The 20,289-nt window shown below is 40.3% G+C and overlaps 1 protein-coding gene across 13 annotated transcripts in view; it reads right to left on the reverse strand.

Moving 5' to 3' along the window:
- The window catches only part of SCAPER (S-phase cyclin A associated protein in the ER), a 556,007-nt gene that overhangs the window by 67,588 nt on the left and 468,130 nt on the right, over nt 1-20,289 (reverse strand). For all 13 annotated transcript variants that reach the window (XM_063699056.1, XM_063699058.1, XM_063699055.1 and 10 more), the window contains one exon: nt 15,055-15,287. In XM_063699056.1, the coding sequence (XP_063555126.1) occupies nt 15,055-15,287 (233 nt within the window). The remainder of the gene's footprint in view (nt 1-15,054; nt 15,288-20,289) is intronic.

Genomic DNA, 20,289 nt, shown 5'->3' on the forward strand with positions numbered 1-20,289 from the left:
CCAGGTAGTGTCTCAGACCTCTGCACAAATGTGCCTTCCTGGAGAGTCTGCCAGATAGTGTCTCAGACCTCTGCACGAACATGTACCTGGCCCAACAACCAGCCCAGTGCCACTGCCCCTAGGCTACAGTGTCTGTGATTATTCAAATTCCTGCAGCCTAGGCTACTGAGGCAATCACAGACATTGCTGATGAGAATTACAGTTGAAGAAACTGTACACAGACCATGCTACTAAGTCCACTCAGAACCAAAGCCAACACACAGTACCCAACTAACACCCTAGGACCCACCTACAGGTGGCAGGAGAATCGCTTGAACCCAGGAGGCGGAGGCTGTGGTGAGCCAAGATCGCACCATTGCACTCCAGCCTGGGCAACAAGAGTGAAACTCCGTCTCAAAAACAAAACAAAAAAAAAAAAAAAAAAAAGAAAAGGAAAAAAAAGTCCAGGATCTTGAAGTTTTCACTGCTGAATTCTGCTAAATATTTAAAGAAGTAATACTAATTCTCGGCCGGGCACGGTGGCTCATGTCTGTAATCCCAGCACTTTGCAAGGCCAAGGTGGGCAGATCATCTGAGGTCAGGAATTCGAGACCTGCCTGACCAACATGGAGACACCCTGTCTCTACGAAAAATACAAAATTAGCCGGGTGTGGTGGTGCACGCCTGTAATCCCGGCTACTTGGGAGGCTGAGGCAGGAGAATCGCTTGAACCTGGGAGGTGGAGGTTGTGGTGAGCCGAGATTGCACCATTGCACTCACTCCAGCCTGGGCAACAAGAGCAAAACTCTGTCTCAAAAAAAAAAAAAAAAAAAAAAAAAAAAAAAAAAAAAAAAAAGAACTAATACTAATTCTCAAACTAAACCTCTCAAAATTAAAGAGGAAGGAACTTATTTTATGAGGCCAGCATTTCTCTGACTTCAAAACCAGACAAACATGTAACAAAAGAAAATTACAAGCCAATATACTTCATGAACACAGATGCAAAAATTCTCAACAAGATACTAACAAACTAAATTCAATAACACATTAAAAAGATCATTCACTGTAATTAGTGGGGCTCATCCCAGGGATGAAAGGATGGTTCAACATATGGAAATCAATAAATGTGATACACCACATTAACAGAAAGACAAAAACCTTATGATCATTTCAAGAGATACAGAAAAACAATTTGACAAAACTCAACACTCCTTCATTGAAAAAACTCTCAACAAATTCAGTATACAAGGAACATACCTCAACACAATATGTCACTTAAGACAAACCCACAGCTAATGTCATAAGATCAGGAATGAGACGAGGATGCCCACTTTCACCCCTCTATAGATGTTTTTTCCTTTTTTTTTTTTTTTTTTTTTTATAGAGATGGGGTCTATGTTGCCTAGGCTGGTCTCAAACTCCTGGGCTCAAGATCCTCTTGCCTTAGTCTCCTGCGCTCCTGAGTAGCTGGGACTACAGATGCACACCACTACGCCTGGCACATGATCTTACATACAGAAAATCCTAAAGACTCCACCAAAAAATTCTTAGAATAAATGAATTCACCAAATTAGCAGGATACAAAAATCAACATACAAAAATCAGTGGTATTTCCATACATTAATAGTGAATGATCTGAAAAAGAATCAAGAGAGCAATTCCATTTACAATAGTAATAATAAAAATAAGATACCTAGGAATAAACTTAACAAGATAAAATATCTCTACATTGTTAACTATAAGAAGACCTTTTTAAAATTATACTTTAAGTTCTACGGTACATGTGCACAATGTGCAGGTTTGTTACATATGTATACATGCGCCATGTTGGTGTGCTGCACCCGTTAACTCACCATTTACATTAGGTATATCTCCTAATGCTATCCCTCCACGCTCCCCCCACCCCATGACAGGCCCCGGTGTGTGATGTTCCCCTTCCTGTGTCCAAGTGTTCTCATTGTTCAATTCCCACCTATGAGTGAGAACATGCGGTGTTTGGTTTTTTGTCTTTGCAATAGTTTGCTGAGAATGATGGTTTCTAGATTCATCCATGTCCCTACAAAGGACATGAACTCATCCTTTTTTATGGCTGCATAATATTCCATGGTGTATATGTGCCACATTTTCTTAATCCACTCTATCACTGATGTACATCTGGGTTGGTTCCAAGTCTTTGCTATTGTGAATAGTGCCACAATAAACATACGTGTGCATGTGTCTTTATAGCAGCATGATTTATAATCCTTTGGGTATATACCCAGTAATGGGATAGCTGGGTCAAGTGGTATTTCTAGTTCTAGATCCTTAAGGAATCGCCACACTGTCTTCCACAATGGTTGAACTAGTTTACAGTCCCACCAACAGTGTAAAAGTGTTCCTATTTCTCCACATCCTCTCCAGCACCTGCTGTTTCCTGACTTTTTAATGATCACCATTCTAACTGGTGTGAGATGGTATCTCATTGTGGTTTTGATTTGCATTTCTCTGATGGCCAGTGATGATGAGCATTTTTTCATGTGTCTGTTGGCAGCATAAATGTCTTCTTTTGAGGAGTGTCTGTTCATATCCTTTGCCCACTTTTTGATGGGGTTGTTTGTTTTTTTCTTGTAAATTTGTTTGAGTTCTTTGTAGATTCTGGATATTAGCCCTTTGTCAGATGAGCAGATTGCAAAAATTTTCTCCCATTCTGTAGGTTGCCTGTTTACTCTGATGGTAGTTTCTTTTGCTGTGCAGAACCTCTTTAGTTTAATTAGATCCCATTTGTCAATTTTGGCTTTTGTTGCCATTGCTTTTGGTGTTTTAGACATGAAGTCCTTGCCCATGCCTATGTCCTGAATGGTATTGCCTAGGTTTTCCTCTAGGGTTTTTATGGTTTTAGGTCTAACATGTAAGTCTTTAATCCATCTTGAATTAATTTTTGTATAAGGTGTAAGGAAGGGATCCAGTTTCAGCTTTCTACATATGGCTAGCCAGTTTTCCCAGCACCATTTATTAAATAGGGAATCCTTTCCCCATTGCTTGTTTTTGTCAGGTTTGTCAAAGATCAGATAGTTGTAGATGTGTGCTATTATTTCTGAGGGCTCTGTTCTGTTCCATTGGTCTACATCTCTGTTTTGGTACCAGTACCATGCTGTTTTGGTTACTATAGCCTTGTAGTATAGTTTGAAGTCAGGTAGCGTGATGCCTCCAGCTTTGTTCTTTTGGCTTAGGATTGTCTTGGCAATGCGGGCCCTTTTTTGGTTCCACATGAACTTTAAAGTTTTTTCCAATTCTGTGAAGAAAGTCATTGGTAGCTTGATGGGGATGGCATTGAATCTATAAATTACCTTGGGCAGTATGGCCATTTTCACAATATTGATTCTTCCTATCCATAAGCATGGAACTGTTCTTTCATTTGTTTGTGTTCTCTTTTATTTCGTTGAGCAGTGATTTGTAGTTCTCCTTGAAGAGGTCCTTCACATCCCTTGTAAGTTGGATTCCTAGGTATTTTACTCTCTTTGAAGCAATTGTGAATGGGAGTTCACTCATGATTTGGCTCTCTGTTTGTCTGTTACTGGAGTATAAGAATGCTTGTGATTTTTGCACATTGATTTTGTATCCTGAGACTTTGCTGAAGTTGCTTATCAGCTTAAGGAGATTTTGGGCTGAGACAATGGGGTTTTCTAAATATACAATCATGTCATCTGCAAACAGGGACAACTTGACTTCCTCTTTTCCTAATTCAATACCCTTTATTTCCTTCTCCTGCCTGATTGCCCTGGGCAGAACTTCCAACACTATGTTGAATAGGAGTGGTGAGAGGGGGCATCCCTGTCTTGTGCCCGTTTTCAAAGGGAATGCTTCCAGTTTCTGCCCATTCAGTATGATACTGGCTGTGGGTTTGCCATAGATAGCTCTTATTATTTTGAGATACGACCCATCAATACCTAATTTATTGAGAGTTTTTAGCAGGAAGGTTGTTGAATTTTGTCAAAGGCCTTTTCTGCATCTGTTGAGATAATCATGTGGTTTTTGTCTTTGGTTCTGTTTATATGCTGGATTACGTTTATTGATTTGCGTATGTTGAACCAGCCTTGCATCCCAGGGATGAAGCCCACTTGATCATGGTGGATAAGCTTTTTGATGTGCTGCTGGATTCGGTTTGCCAGTATTTTATTGAGGATTTTTGCATTGATGTTCATCAGGGATATTGGTCTAAAATTCTCTTTTTTTGTTGTGTCTCTGTGAGGCTTTGGTATCAGGATGATGCTGGCCTCATAAAATGAGTTAGGGAGGATTCCCTCTTTTTCTATTGATTGGAATAGTTTCAGAAGGAATGGTACCTGCTCTCCTTGTACCTCTGGTAGAATTTGGCTGTGAATCCATCTGGTCCTGGACTTTTTTTGGTTCGTAGGCTATTAATTATTGCCTCAATTTCAGAGCCTGTTATCGGTCTATTCAGAGATTCAACTTCTTCCTGGTTTAGTCCTGGGAGGCTGTATGTGTCCAGGAATTTATCGATTTCTTCTAGATTTTCTAGTTTATTTGCATAGAGGTGTTTATAGTATTCTCTGATGGTAGTTTGTATTTCTGTGGGATCAGTGGTGATATCCCGTTCATCATTTTTTATTGTGTCTATTTGATTCTTCTCTCTTTTCTTCTTTATTAGTCCTGCTAGCAGTCTGTCAATTTTGTTGATCTTTTCAAAAAACCAGCTCCTGGATTCATTGATTTTTTGAAGCGTTTTTTGTTTCTCCATCTCCTTCAGTTCTGCTCTGATCTTAGTTATTTCTTGCCTTCTGCTAGCTTTTGAATGTGTTTGCTCTTGCTTCTCTAGTTCTTTTAATTGTGATGTTAGGGTGTCAATTTTAGATCTTTCCTGCTTTCTCTTGTGGGCATTCAGTGCTATAAATTTCCCTCTACACACTGCTTTAAATGTGTCCTAGAGATTCTGGTATGTTTTGTCTTTGTTCTCATTGGTTTCAAAGAACATCTTTATTTCTCCCTTCATTTCGTTATTTACCCAGTAGTCATTCAGGAGCAGGTTGTTCAGTTTCTGTGTAGTTGAGCGGTTTTGAGTGAGTTTCTTAATCCTGAGTTCTAGTTTGATTGCACTGTGGTCTGAGAGACAGTTTGTTATAATTTCTGTTCTTCTACATTTGCTGAGGAGTGCTTTACTTCCAACTATGTGGTCAATTTTGGAATAAGTGTGATGTGGTGCTGAGAAGAATGTATATTCTGTTGATTTGGGGTGGAGAGTTCTGTAGATGTCTGTTAGGTCTTCTTGGTGCAGAGCTGAGTTCAATTCCTGGATATCCTTGTTAACTTTGTCTCATTGATCTGTCTAATGTTGACAGTGGGATGTTAAAGTCTCCCATTATTATTGTGTGGGAGTCTAAGTCTCTTTGTAGGTCTCTAAGGACTTGCTTTATGAATCTGGGTGCTCCTGTACTGGGTGCATATATGTTTAGGATAGTTAGCTCTTCTTGTTGAATTGATCCCTTTACCATTATGTAACGGCCTTCTTTGTCTCTTTTGATCTTTGTTGGCTTAAAGTCTGTTTTATCAGAGACTAGGATTGCAACTCCTGCCTTTTTTTTGTTTTCCATTTGCTTGGTAGACTTCCCTCCATCCCTTTATTTTGAGCCTATGTGTGTCTCTGCACGTGAGATGGGTCTACTGAATACAGCACATTGATGGGTCTTGACTCTTATCCAATTTGCCAGTCTGTGTCTTTTAATTGGAGCATTTAGCCCATTTACATTTAAGGTTAATATCGTTATGTGTGAATTTGATCCTGCCATTATGATGTTAGCTGGTTATTTTGCTTGTTAGTTGATGTAGTTTCTTCCTAGCATCAATGGTCTTTACAATTTGTCATGTTTTTGCAGTGGCTGGTCCCGGTTGTTCCTTCCCATGTTTAGTGCTTCCTTCAGGAACTCTTGTAGGGGAGGCCTGGTGGTGACAAAATCTCTCAGCCTTTGCTTGTCTGTAAAGGATTTTATTTCTCCTTCACTTATGAAGCTTAGTTTGGCTGGATATGAAATTCTGGGTTGAAAATTCTTTTCTTTAAGAATGTTGAATATTGGCCCCCACTCTCTTCTGGCTTGAAGAGCTTCTGCTGAGAGATCAGCTGTTAGTCTGATGGGCTTCCCTTTGTGGGTAACCTCACCTTTCTCTCTGGCTGCCCTTAACATTTTTCCCTTCATTTCAACTTTGGTGAATCTGACAATTATGTGTCTTGGAGTTGCTCTTCTCGAGGAGTATCTTTGTGGCCTTCTCTGTATTTCTTGAGTTTGAATGTTGGCCTGCCTTGCTAGGTTGGGGAATTTCTCCTGGATAATATCCTGCAGAGTGTTTTCCAACTTGGTTCCATTCTCCCTGTCACAGGTACACCAATCAGACGCAGATTTGGTCTTTTCACATAGTCCCATATTTCTTGGAGGCTTTGTTCATTTCTTTTTACTCTTTTTTCTCTAAACTTCTCTTCTCGCTTCATTTCATTCATTTGATCTTCAATCACTGATACCCTTTCTTCCAGTTGATAGAATCGGCTACTGAAGCTTGTGCATGTGTCACATAGTTCTCGTGCCACGGTTTTCAGCTCCGTCAGGTCACTTAAGGACTTGTCTACATTGGTTATTCTAGTTAGCCATTCGTCTGATCTTTTTTCAAGGTTTTTCGCTTTTTTGCAGTGGGTTCGAACTTCCTCCTTTAGCTCTGAGAAGTTTGATTGTCTGAAGCCTTCTTCTCTCAACTTGTTAAAGTCATTCTCCATCCAGCTTTTTTCCGTTGCTGATGAGGAGCTGCGTTCCTTTGGAGGGCGAGAGGCGCTCTGATTTTTAGTATTTTCAGCTTTTCTGCTCTGTTTTTTTCCCATCTTTGTGGTTTTATCCACCTTTGGTCTTTGATGATGGTGACGTACAGATGGGGTTTTGGTGTGGCTGTCCTTTCTGTTTGTTAGTTTTCCTTCTAACAGTCAGAACCCTCAGCTGCAGGTCTGTTGGAGTTTCCTCAGGTCCACTCCAGACCTTGTTTGCCTGGGTATCAGCAGCGGAGGCTGCAGAACAGCGAATATTGCTGAACAGCAAATGTTGCTGCCTGATCGTTCTTCTGGAAGCTTCGTCTCAGAGAGGTACCTGGCTGTGTGAGGTGTCAGTCTGCCCCTACTGGGGGGTGCCTCCCAGTTAGGCTACTCGGGGGTCAGGGACCCACTTGAGGGGGCAGTCTGTCCCTTCTCAGATCTCAAACTACATGCTGGGAGAACCACCACTCACTTCAAAGCTGTCAGACAGGGACATTTAAGTCTGCAGAGGTTTCTGTTGCCTTTTGTTTGTCTGTGCCCTGCCCCCAGAGGTGGAGTCTACAGAGGCAGACAGGCCTCCTTGAGCTGCGGTAGGCTCCACCCAGTTCGAGCTTCCTGGCCACTTTGTTTACCTACTCAAGCCTCAGCAATGGCGGGCACCCCTCCCCCAGCCTCTTTGCCACCTTGCAGATTGATCTCAGACTGCTGTGCTAGCAATGAGTGAGGCTCCATGGGTGTGGGACCCTCTGAGCCAGGTGTGGGATATAATCTCCTGGTGTGCCATTTGCTCAGTTGGAAATGCAGAAATCACCCGTCTTCTGCGTTGCTCATGCTGGGAGCTGTAGACTCTTGCTGTTCCTATTTGGCCATCTTGGAACTGCCCGAGAATTTTTTTTTATAAAAAGAAAGAGGGCACCAATAAATGGAAAAATATCCTGTCTTCATGGATTAGAATAATTAATATTGTTAAAATGGCTATACTACCCAAAGCAATCTACAGATTTAATGCAATCTCTATCGGAATACCAATGACATTCTTCACAAAAACAAAAAACAATCCTAAAATTCATAGAGAACCAAAACAAAACACAGCCTGAATAGCCAAAGCAATCCTGAGCAAAAAGAACAAAGCTGGAGGCATCATATTAATTGACTTAAAAATGTAGTACAAAACTATAGTTATCAAAACACCATGGGACTGGTATAAAAACAGATACATAGACCAATGGAACAAAATAAAGAGTCCAGAGATAAATTCATGCACTGACAACCAACTTATTTTTGGTAAAGCTGCCAAGAACATGCAATGGGGAAATGAGAGTCTCTTCAATAAACCATGCTGGGATAATTGGGTATCTACATGCAGAAGAATGAGACTAGAACCCTACTTCTCACCAATACAAAAACCAACTCAAAATAAGTTAAAAATGTAAATGTAAAACCTGAAACTATGAATGTACTAGAAGAAAACACAGAGGAAATGTTTCACAAGATTGAGTCAGGCAAGGAGTTTAAAAATAAGATCTTAAAACCACAATTAACATACCAAAAAAATAGACAAAGGGGATTATATCAAACTAAAATGCTTTTACACAGCAAAGTTAACTAACAGAGTGAAGAGACAACCTGCAGAATGGGAGAAAATATCTGCAAACTATACATCTGATAACGGGTTAATATCTAGAATATATAAAAAACTTAAATAACTCAACAGTGAAAAACTAAATAACCCAATTCAAAAAGGGACAAAAGATCTTAATAGACTTTTCTCAGAAGACATACAAATGGCCAACAGGTATACGAAAAAATGCTCAACATCACTAATCATCAAGGAAATGCAAATTAGGACCACAATGAGATACCAGCCCACTCCAGTTAGAATAGTTATTATCAAAAAGACAAAAGAAGATGCTGGGTACAGTCACACATGCTTGTAATCCTAGCACTTTGGGAGGCTGAAGTGGGAGGATTGTTTGAGCCCAGGAGTTCAAGACCAGCCTGAAAAACATAATGAGACCCTGTCTCTATAAAAAAAATTAAAAAATTAGCTGGTGGGTCACCTGAGGTCAGGAGTTCTAGACCAGCCTGGCCAACATGGTGAAACCCCATCTGTACTAAAAATACAAAAATCAGCCATGAGTGGTACCAAGTGCCTGTAATCCCAGCTATTCAGGAGCCTGAGGCAGGGGCATCACTTGAACCTGGGTAGCAGAGGTTGCAGTGAGCTGAGATCGCATCACTGAACTCCAGCCTGGGTGACATGAGCAAAACTCCATCTCAAACAAAAAAAAAAAATTAGCTGGGTGTGGTTGTTTGCACCTGTAGTCCCATCTATTTGGGAGGCTGATTTTGCAGGATTGCTTGACCCTGGGGGGTTGAGGCTGCAGTGAGCCATAATCATGCCACTGCACTCCAGCCTGGGCAACAGTGTCTCAAAAAACAAAACAAAACAAAACAAAAAAGATAAAACAAACATTGGTGAGGATGTAGAGAAAAGGAAACACTTGAACACTGTTGGTGGGATTGTAAACTAGTATAGCCATCATATAAAAAGTATGGAAATAGAACTACTGTATGATCCAGCAATACCACTGTTGGTTATAAATCCAAAGAAATGAAATCGGCATGTCAAAGAGGTATCTACACTCCCATGTTTATTGCAGCACTATTCAAAATAGCTAAGATATGGAGTCGACCTAAGTGTTCTTCAGTGGATTAAAGGACAAAGTGTGGTATACACACATAATGGAATACTATTTAGCCATAAAAAAGAATGCAATCTTTCTTTTTTACAACATGGATGGACTTGGAGGTTTGTTACAACACGGATCGACCTGGAGGTTTTTATGTTAAGTGAAATAAACCAGGCACAGAAGGACAAATATTGCATGATCTCACTCAAGTGTGTAATCTATAACGAGAAGTTGAAGTTGGTATCCAGAAGCAGAGAGTACACCAGTGGTTACCAGAGGCTGAGGAGGGGCTGGGGGAAGAAGAGAGGAGGAAGAAAGGTTGGTCAATGGGTACAAGGCTACAATTAGATAGGAGGAATAAATTCTGGTGTTCTATTGCATAGTAGAGTGACTATGGTTAACAGTAAAGTGTTGTATATTACAAAATCCCTAGAAGAGAGGCCTCTGAATGTTCTTACCACAAATGACAAATGTATGAGGTTATGAACACAATAGGTATCCTGATCAGATCATTATACTATATATATATATATATATATATAAACATCAAAATGTACTCAGTAAGTTTGTAGTTACTGATATGGTGTGGCAGCGTCCCCATCCAAATCTCATCTTGAATTCCCATGTATTGTGGGAGGGACTTGGTGGGAGGCAATCGAATCATGGGTACAGGTCTTTCCCGTGCTGTTCTCACGATAGAGAATAAGTCTCACGAGATCTGATGGCTTTTTATAAAAAGGAATTCCCTTGCACAAACTCTCTCTTTGCCTGCCACCATCCACGTAAGCTGTGACTTGCTCCTCCTTGCTTTCCAGCATGATTGTGAGGCCTCCCCAGCCATCTGGAAATTTAAGTCCATTAAACCTCTTTTTCTCTCCAGTCTTGGTTATGTCTTTATCAGCAGTGTGAAAACAGACTAATACAGTAAATTGGTACCAGTTGAGTGGTGCTCTGCTAAAAAGTTCCCTGAAAATGTTGGAAGTGACTTTGGAACTGGGTAACAGGTAAAGGTTGGAACAGTTTGGAGGGCTCAGAAGAAGACAGGAAAATGTGGGAAAGTTTGGAACTTCTTAAGAGACTTGTTGAATGGCTTTGACCAAAAATGCTGATAATGGTAACGACAATGAAATCCAGGCTGAGCTGGTCTCAGATGGCGATGAGGAAATGGTTGGGAACTGGAGCAAAGGTGACTCTTGCTGTGTTTTAGCAAAGAGACTGGCGGCATTTTTCCCCTGCCTTAGAGATTTGTGGAAATTTCATCTTGAGGGAGATGATTTAGGGTATCTGGCAGAAGAAATTTCTAAGCAGCAAAGCATTCAAGGGGTGACTTGGGTGCTGTTAAAAAGCATTCAATTTTAAAAGGGAAACAGCATAAAAGTTTGGAAAATTTGCAGCCTGACTACGCGATAGAAAAGAAAATACCATTTTCTGAGGAGATATTCAAGCCGACTGCAGAAATTTGCATAAGTAACAAGGAACTGAATGTTAATCCCCAAGACAATGAGGAAAATGTCGCCAGGGCATGTCAGAGGTCTTCATGGCAGCCCCTCCCATCACAGACCTGGAGGCCTAGGAGGAAAAGATGGTTTAGTGAGGCAGGCCCAGGGCCCCCCTGCTCTGTGCAGCCTAGGGACTTGGTACCTTGACTTCCAGCCACTGTGGCCATGGCTAAAGGGGCCAAGATACAGCTTGGGCTGTTGCTCCAGAGGATGGAAGCCCCAAGCCTTGGCAGCTTCCATGTGGTGTTGAGCCTGCAGGTGCACCGAAGTCAAGAATTGAAGTTTGGGAACCTCCACCTAGATTTCACAGGATGTATGGAAATGCCTGGGTGCCTAGGCAGAAGTTTGCTGCAGGGGAGGGGCCGTCATGCAGAACCTCTGCTAGGGCAGTGTGGAAGGGAAATGTGGGGTCAGAGCCCCTACACAGAGTCCCTACTGTGGCACCACATAGTGGAGCTGTGAGAAGAGGACCACCGTCCTCCAGACCCCAGAATGGTAGATCCATTGACAGCTTGTACCACGAGCCTGGAAAAACTGCAGACACTCAATGCCAGCCCGTGACAGCAGCCAAGAGAGGGGCTATACCCTACAAAGCCACACAGGCAGAGCCACCCAACACGATGGGAACCCACCTCTTGCAACAGTGTGACCTGGATGTGAGACATGGAGTCAAAAGAGATCATTTTGGAGCTTTAAGATCTGACTGCCCTGTTGGATTTTGGACTGGCATGGGGCCTGTAGCCCCTTTGTTTTGGCCAATTTCCCCTATTTGGAATGGGTATATTTGCCCAATGCCTGTACCTCCATTGCATCTAAGAAGTAACTAACTTAATTTGGATTTTACAGGCTCACAGGCAGAAGGGACTTGCCTTGTCTCAGATGAGATGTTGTACTATGGACTTTTGAATTAATGCTGAAATAAGTTAAGACTTTGGGGGACTGTTGGGAAGGCATGATTGGTTTTGAAATGTAAGGACATGAGATTTGGGAGGGGCTGGGGTGGAATAATGTGGTTTGGCTGCATCCCCACCCAAACCTCATCTTGAATTCCCACGTGCTTTGGGAGGGACCCGGTGGGAGGTAACTGAATCATGGGGGCAGGTCTTTCCCATGCTGTTCTCGTGATAGTGAATAAGTCTCAAAAGATCTGATGGTTTTACAAAGAGGAGTTCCCCTGCACAAGCTCTCTCTTTCCCTGCCACCACCCATGCAACACATGACTTACTCCTCCTTGTGTTCTGCCATGATTGTGAGGTCTCCCCAGCCATGTGGAACCCTCTTTTTCTCTCAGCCTTGGGTATGTCTTTAACAGTAGCGTAAAAACAGACTAATACAGTTACAATGTGCCAATTAAAAAAATTAAAAATGAAATAAATTCAGATGTCTAATAGTAAAATAAAATTAGTTGGATATGCTGTAAAAGTCTTTTTAAATTTTTGCCACATCCTTCTACAGTGTCTGGCTCAAAATTAGTATGGGTGGCCATACTTTGAATTGAAAAATATTTCCAAGAATGGCTTAGATGCAGAAACTTGACTGAAACAAATAAAATAATAAGAATAAATACTGTAATGATCTCATGTCTCTTAGATATCTTCCTACCTCTCCTATGCCAGATAAGGGGAAGGAAGGGACAGATGTCAGAATCTGCTCCTGCTCTACTTCAGGGATACAGCCAGAGAACAGCTCCAAAGACTGTACTGGAGCCCTTTCTACTCAACTTCACAACTGACAAAAATGCCCAGATTGTAACAGGGAGTGGAGTGAGACTTCTTGTCAGTTCATACATATCTGGGAAGGTGAGAAGGCAAGTATGAAAATGATTAGCAAAAAAAAAAAAAAAAAATGCTTTGTTTGCTAAACTAGGCAGATGTGAAATATGGTTTGCAGTTTTACACAGTCCTCACCAAGCCAAATAACAATGCATTATCTGTAAGAAAACAATATTCAACAACAGTGGTTCAAATCAGAGAAAGACTGGCATGGTATTTTTTGAAGCAGTATGGTTGTCAATCATCATTTTTAAGTCACATGAGTTACTTGGATTGGCAGATTACCACTGCTCCTTCCTAAAGGAGGAAGGTATTAGGGGAAAAATACCTCCTAAAGGAAGGTATTAAAAGAAGGATTTGGTAATTATAATAATGTATGTGAAAATGTACGTATTTCCCCCTGCAAGGCCCACTGGAATTGCAATGAAGCATTTGAATGGGTCTTCCGCTTCATCACAGCTAAGGCATGTGGCTAAGTTGTCTGGATGACAAGCATGCAGGGCTGCTGCATCACAGGGTAGCCCAAGGGAGAATGCAGGGACAGAATGACATTCGTCAGCAGAGAGGGCAAACTCTACAACGACCAAAAGGACATGGGGAATTGAATGGGGTCAAGCAACTGAGAGAAAGGCCAGGGAGGCTAAAAGTCAAGTGCTGTCAGATAAATGGTTGTGGCCCAAAGGGCCTGGTGCTCTCCAGTAATAAATACACTTGAGGAAAGAGGACAGGCAGATAGAAGGGGTAAGTGAACAAAGTAATCAAGGGTAAGGAAGCTACTGAATGAAACAACTGTTCCCAAGAAAGCACTACAAGAAAGCAGAAGAAACTTATGAACTGCGAAAGAAGCAAATACAGAGGAGTACATTCTTGTTCTCCTGTTAACCAACCATAAGCTTCAGAGAGCAATAAACTGCATGGATTTGGGGAGCCAGAGATCAGTGCAGAACACAGAAGAGGTGCTGATAGGTGGAACAGGTAATTGATTAACACCAGATGAAACTCTGTTGGGAAATAAAAAATTAACGAGGGTAAATGAGTTCAGATGCCAAAGTAGGAGTAAATTTCCCTGGAGAGAAGGTGACCTTAGAAGGAAACAGGGCTGACCTTGAACAGGTGTCAGAAATTGCCACATTTGTGTAGTGGAAAGCATACAGGTGTTGAGAGTCCAGCTAGACATGAGTTCCAGTCTCAGCTCTCCTACCTACTTTTAATCTTATTTATTACATAACCTTGGGCTAAGTACTTAACTTCTCTGAGCAATTTCCTCACTTACAAAGCTTAAGTTAGAAATATTACACTTACAGGGCTGCAAAGCCTCTACTACAATACCTTACACTTAAAGGGGTTACTATACTATACTATAGGTATAACCCTATAAGGTTAACCTACTAGGTGTAAGGTATTATACTATAATGGGTACTCTATAAATGGTAGCTATTATTGTTGTTTTAAGTCTGAACCTAATTTATAACCAGAGATGAACTGAGATAGGGGAATTCTCAGAAATTCCTTCAGTTGGAAAGAGTTGACATCAAGAAACTTGTAAAAGCTCTAGCAGAACACATTCTAACATCACATATCTAAATATCAAGAAAAGCCAGGTGCGGTGACTCACACCTGTAATCCCAGCACTTTGGGAGATGGAGGCGGGTGGGTCATTTGTGGTCAAGAGTTTGAGACCAGCCTGGCAAACATGGTGAAACGTTATCTCTACTAAAGATACAAAAATTAGCCAGGCATGGTGGCATGTGCCTGTAATCCCAGCTACTTGGGAGGCTGAGGCAGAAGAATTGCTTGAACCCAGCAGGCGAAGGTTGCTGTGAGCCGAGGTTGCGCTGCACCACTGCACTCCAGACTGGGTGATAGAAACAACAACAACAACAACAACAACAAAAAAAACAACCAAGAATGATACCTGAGCTCTACCTATATTGCTTTTCATTAAAAGAATTTTCTTTCTCTCTACAAAACTGTTTTAAAAAATCCATTGTGCTCTTCCGTGTTTTCCAATTGTGTTTATCATTGAGCATGTATTACTTTCATAATTAGGAAAAAGAACTTATTTTTAAAAGGTGGGGGACAGACAGACAGACATGCTGTCTGTTGCTGCAAAAGAGCCTGAATATCTGAAGTAAAGTATTAATAGCAGCAATGGAGTGAAGGTGATAAATCTGAGAAATATTTACAAGGTATTCTTGGTATTCTCTACCAGGAATGTGTGAATGGCATTGTGAGAACCACTGCCATCACATGGGCCTTGAGATTTAAATTATTTTAATATAGTTTCTTAACAAAGAACAAAGTTTTAAGAACTCTAGCAATTTTACCTGATAAGGTCCTGAACTCGATTGTTAAAAGGATCACCTTGTGAGGGTTTGTTTTTCATTTCCTGTGTTGGTATTTTTGGGGTAGCTGGCTGGCAGTTTCCATCTGGTCGATTGGCAATCAGGCAGCCCAAAACCACAGCACTGACTTTGAGAAGTCCAGTTGTCAAGCCTTCAAAAACTTGTTTATTTGTATTTCTTCCCAAAATAGTATTATTTTCATCTGGAACATAAACCTAGATGAAAAAAAAGTACAGTAAATATGTTTCAATAAAACCACCAAAAATGGGCAGAGACAGTTTAGAACATTTCTGGAATCGTAAGTAATTTTGACAATCTAAAATGTTCAAGAGTGTTGGCTCTGAAATCAGACTGCAAGTTCAAATCTGAGCTTTACCCTCAGTACCTGATGTCCCTGGATAAGGTTACTATTTAAAAATTCCAATTTCTCATCTATAAAACAAGGATAATGAGAGTACCTGTATCATAGAATTTTTGTGATTATTAAATGAGCTGATACATACAAAATGCTTAGAACATGCACAGGCACGCTGTAAGTATTCAATACTTAATAAATTATATTAAAAATTTAAATGAACTCAGAAAACAGATAAAATGACAGCACTGTTTCTTATTACAGTGTATTAAAAAAATCTAACCTGAATTCCTCTATCAGGATGAAATTTGCATTTCCTACTACAAAATGGCAAAATAGTTCTTTCCCTAGTACATAATGCCACACTCAGCTCTCTTTGTGTATAGTTTACAAGTAATGTGGTTATTAAACGCTGGAGCTTGGACCATGGCTCTGCAGTATGTGATCTGAGACAAGTTCCTTGCTTTCTGTATCTCCCTAGCTCCCAGGACAACTCTGAAGTTCAAGTAAGAAGATGAATGGGAAAATATTTGGTAAAATATTAAATTCCACAAATGTACTTACTTGGTGACAACCAGCCTTTGCCTCATTTTCACTGTTTATCTGTATCAGTTCTACCAAAGATAGAGGAATAAATGATCACTTGGATCCAAAAGGGGGATCTTTAGAAAAAACAAGCAACTTATTGGCCAGAACTAGTCACACAGTCCACCCAACCACAAAGGGAGCCAGGAAATGTCATCCTATCATGTGCTTGGAAAGAGAGAAAGAATCAGAACATCTGTTAAACAGCACTATCGACTGCATAGTAATAGTTACTGTTTTTTCTATTATGACTATGCAAATATTCACAGCTAATCTACTTAATATTTACCCTTTTGTCCAAAATTTTTGGTTTCACTGAGATAATCATTTTTCCCTATATGTTGAATTTCCTATTTATGTATCACTAATTCATTGTCTATCTTTTTTGTCAAAATGAAATTTCCTGTCAAGTTCATATACATCAGGGATTCCTGATTCTTTTTCCTTCTCCAAAGGAGACATTCTTCCTGAAATCAGCCACCCTCTTTCTCTAACCTAGAGTGGTAGCTCTCTAGGCCTACTACACAGCTCTAGGTTAGATGCCCTTATTTCTTGGATCACATGTCTTCCTTTTCTTTCCATACAGTTCTCTCATTTTGGTGTAGGGTCTACTCCACCAGCTTCCTAAGAAAGAGTGCATGGGAAGAAACATTTTGAGATTCTGCATGTTTAAAAATATCTTTTATTATCCTTACATTTTATCGATAGTTTGGCTGGACATAGGATTCTTGGTTGGAACCCATATCCTTTAAGTTTTGAAGGATTGCTCCATTGTTTTCCACTTCAAGCATGGCTGTTTAGAAGTCTCTAATTCCTAATACTTCAGTGCACGCCCTATAGAACTTTGAAACTCCAGAAACTTAGAATCTTCTTATGGCTGATTTCCTGTGCCTTGGTATAGATTTTCTTTTATTTATTGTGTGAAAACTCAGTGGTCTTTTCAACTTGAAAGTTTTATGTTTCATTTCTGGGAAAATTTCTTGCATTATTTCTTTGCTAATTTCCTCCCATTCATTTTCTTTGTTGGATTTTTTGTTTTGTTTTGTTTTTTTGGAGACAGAGTCTCACTCTGTCATCCAGACTGGAGTGCAGTGGCACGATCTCAGCTCTCTGCAACCTCTGCCTCCCGGGTTCAAGCAATTCTCCTGCCTCAGCCTCCTGAGTAGCTGGGATTACAGGTGTGCGTCATTACACCTGGCTAATTTTTGTATTTTTAGTAGAGACAGGGTTTCACCATGTTGGCCAGGCTAGTCTTGAATTCCCGACTTCAGGTGATCTGTCCACCTTGGCCTCCCCAAGTGCTGAGATTGCAGGTGTGAGCCACTGCGCCCGGCCTTCTGATGGATTTTGAACCTAGACTGAGCTTCTAATTTGGAAAATACTTTTTCTCTGGCTGTTCATCTTTTTATGTTTTTTCCTGCTTCTTTGGAGACTTCCTTATTTTCTGGTCCTATTAGTTTTTTTGTTTCATCAATTATATTTTAAAATTTCAAGAGCTCTTTTTGGCTTTCTATATGTTTTGGTAGTGTCTTGTTTTTATTTCATGGATGCAATATCTTCTCATCTTTGTGAAATTATACTTTTTAAAAGATTTTCTTTTGTTTCTAACATGGCCTCTGTTTTGTTTGAGGTTTTTCTGTATTTCAAGTTGGAGGCTTTCCTCAAATATGTAGTAATCTTGGGCTTTTTGTTCATATTTAAGATTGATGAATGAATATATCAGTGTATCACAATCTGGATCTAATCAATCAGAAGCTGAATACAAACTTCTGTGTGAGGAGTTTCAATTTGGGTGATTAGGTTGAGACCACGCTTTTCTGCTGGGAGATCCCAGCTTTTAATATTTATAAGTCTATTGTCCTGGGATAGTTAATTTCACGATACAGAATGAAATCATATATCCTCCGCAAACCTGGAGTGTATAACATGGTGCCCATTTTCAGAGGTTCACTGGAGAAGGGGGTCAGTATCTTACTGTTCTGAGAATGTGTTTTCACTAAATCACTTTGTTTTTGTATGGCTGTGCCTGGTGTCCCCATATTCTATTTAACTTTGATTGAAACTGGTGTCTTCTCTGAGGGTTGGGCAATGGCAGTCACTTGGCTATACATATAGTAGGTAGGTTCTAAGGCACCCAGGGCACCTAAACTGCCTTTTATTTAGACTTTCAACCAATTCCTCTCTTTGCAGCCCCACCTGCACCCTCATTTTCTGAGATAGCCAGTAACTCTAATTCTTGAGCCCTGCTAGGATTCTGTGGCACAAATTTTCTTCTGGCGTTTTGCTAGTTTGGGCAACTGTCTTTCAATCATGTGCTTTCCAGATTGAAAAAAAAAAATACTTGCTTTCCTTTCCTTCCTGTGCTCTTTCTTTGAGGGTTTATAACTTTCATCTATTTACTAGAATATTAGTAAGGCCTCTCGACAGAGAGAATGTAATTTATGTGTTCAACTGGCCACATTCTAAAATTAACTCAATAAATCCTCTAAAATACAACTTTCTTTTTCTTTTACACACTACACAAAGAATATGAGTAATACATTTCTAGGTAATGTCAGGGTTCTTCATTCATCACAAATTTTCATATTCCTTTTTCTCCAACAACCTTGTACTGTTTTTCATCATGAAGTATTTCAAATAAAACACTATGTATGCATGTCGTATTTAGCAATCTTTCACTTATCTAAAAGTTTTTTTTATCCAGTAACTGGAACTTTTAAAAATACAGTTGAGAGTCAACAGGAAATAAAAAAGACTTCTGAGATAATAAAATTGATGTCATTTATTTAAACACTTGCTCATCTAACATTTGAGTACCTAACACATACATAGTCAAGGGAGCAGACTGATGCTTTGCTCATCCTCAGGCTTTTGTCCAGACCCTAAAGATTCTAATTTCATAAAACTGTAACAAGATGTGGTTTCTTGGTTTATAGAAACAGAAGGAATAATATGAAAAAGAAAAATGGGCCGGGCACAGTGGCTCACGCCTGTAATCCCAGCACTTTGGGAGGCCGAGGTGGGTGGATCACGAGATCAGGAGATAGAGATCATCCTGGTCAACATGGTGAAACCCTGTATCTACTAAAAATACAAAAAATTAGCCAGGCATGGTGGCAGGTGCCTGTAATCCCAGCTCCTCGGGAGGCTGAGGCAGGAGAATTGCTTGAACCCAAGAGGTGGAGGTTGCAGTGAGCCGAGATTGTGCCTTTGCACTCCAGTCTGGGTGACTGTGTGAGACTGTCTCCAAAAAAAAAAAAAAAAAATTTAAGAATATATTTATGGGCAGTTGGGATAATTCTGGGTGAAACATACTAATCTCATTATTTAGAAACTGTAAATGTGGTTTGGGGACCAAATGTTACCTCCTCATCTGCCCCAAGAAAATAAGCTCAATGTAAAGCAAATCAGATATATAGTTTTATACTATTGTTATATTCTCTGCCTATAGCTGACTGGCAACTTTTGATTTTCTGTCTCACTGGGGGCTTTGTGCTTAATTTCACAAACACCATTTTGTCAATTGCTCATAAAGTAAACACAAATGGAGAAACTTCTATAACAATCTAGCAGTTACACAAAGAATCCTTGTGGCCCTGCACTAGGCAAATCTCCCTTGTCAGGCTTGCTGGGCCAAATCCTAGGATCTCAGGCCCAGGTCTAAAGGCCTTTACTCTACTGAACAGTCCTACTTTCTCACCATGATCTCCTATTTTCCAACAGTCTCACTGAGCCTCACATCCAGTTCAAGCACCGAAGCAAATTTTTTCATAGAAAATTTCATTTTTTCATTTAGATTGGCCCTTTCATTGTTAAAAATAGTGTTTTTCGCTTGGAACCTTCGGTAAAAGATTTTTTGGTCTGTCTCAGAGGACATTTTATTCAAATGGTCCCGGAAATTCTCCTTGTCCCTTTGTATAGATTTTTCTTTTGCTGGGTTTAAGTTATTTTACAGGAATGTTGTAATAGAAAACCAATGCTTCATCTAGAAAAGAATTTCAAAATTGCCAGAATTAAGGTAAGGAGAGGCTCATCTTCAATGAGACAAAATGATTTTTTTTTTTTTTTAAAAGATAGAGTCTTGCTCTGTCACCCAGGCTAGTGTGCAGTGGTGCAATCTCTGCTCACTGTATTCTCCACCTCCCCAGTTCAAGCAATTCTCATGCTTCACCTTCCCAAGAAGCTGGCATTACAGGTGTGTGCCATCAGGCCCAGCTAATATTTTAGTAGACATAGGGTTTCGTCATGTTTGCCAGGCTTGTCTCAAACTCCTGGCC

The sequence above is a fragment of the Gorilla gorilla genome, chromosome 16 (assembly GCF_029281585.2).
Source record: "Gorilla gorilla gorilla isolate KB3781 chromosome 16, NHGRI_mGorGor1-v2.1_pri, whole genome shotgun sequence".
Classification (NCBI taxonomy): domain Eukaryota; kingdom Metazoa; phylum Chordata; class Mammalia; order Primates; family Hominidae; genus Gorilla; species Gorilla gorilla.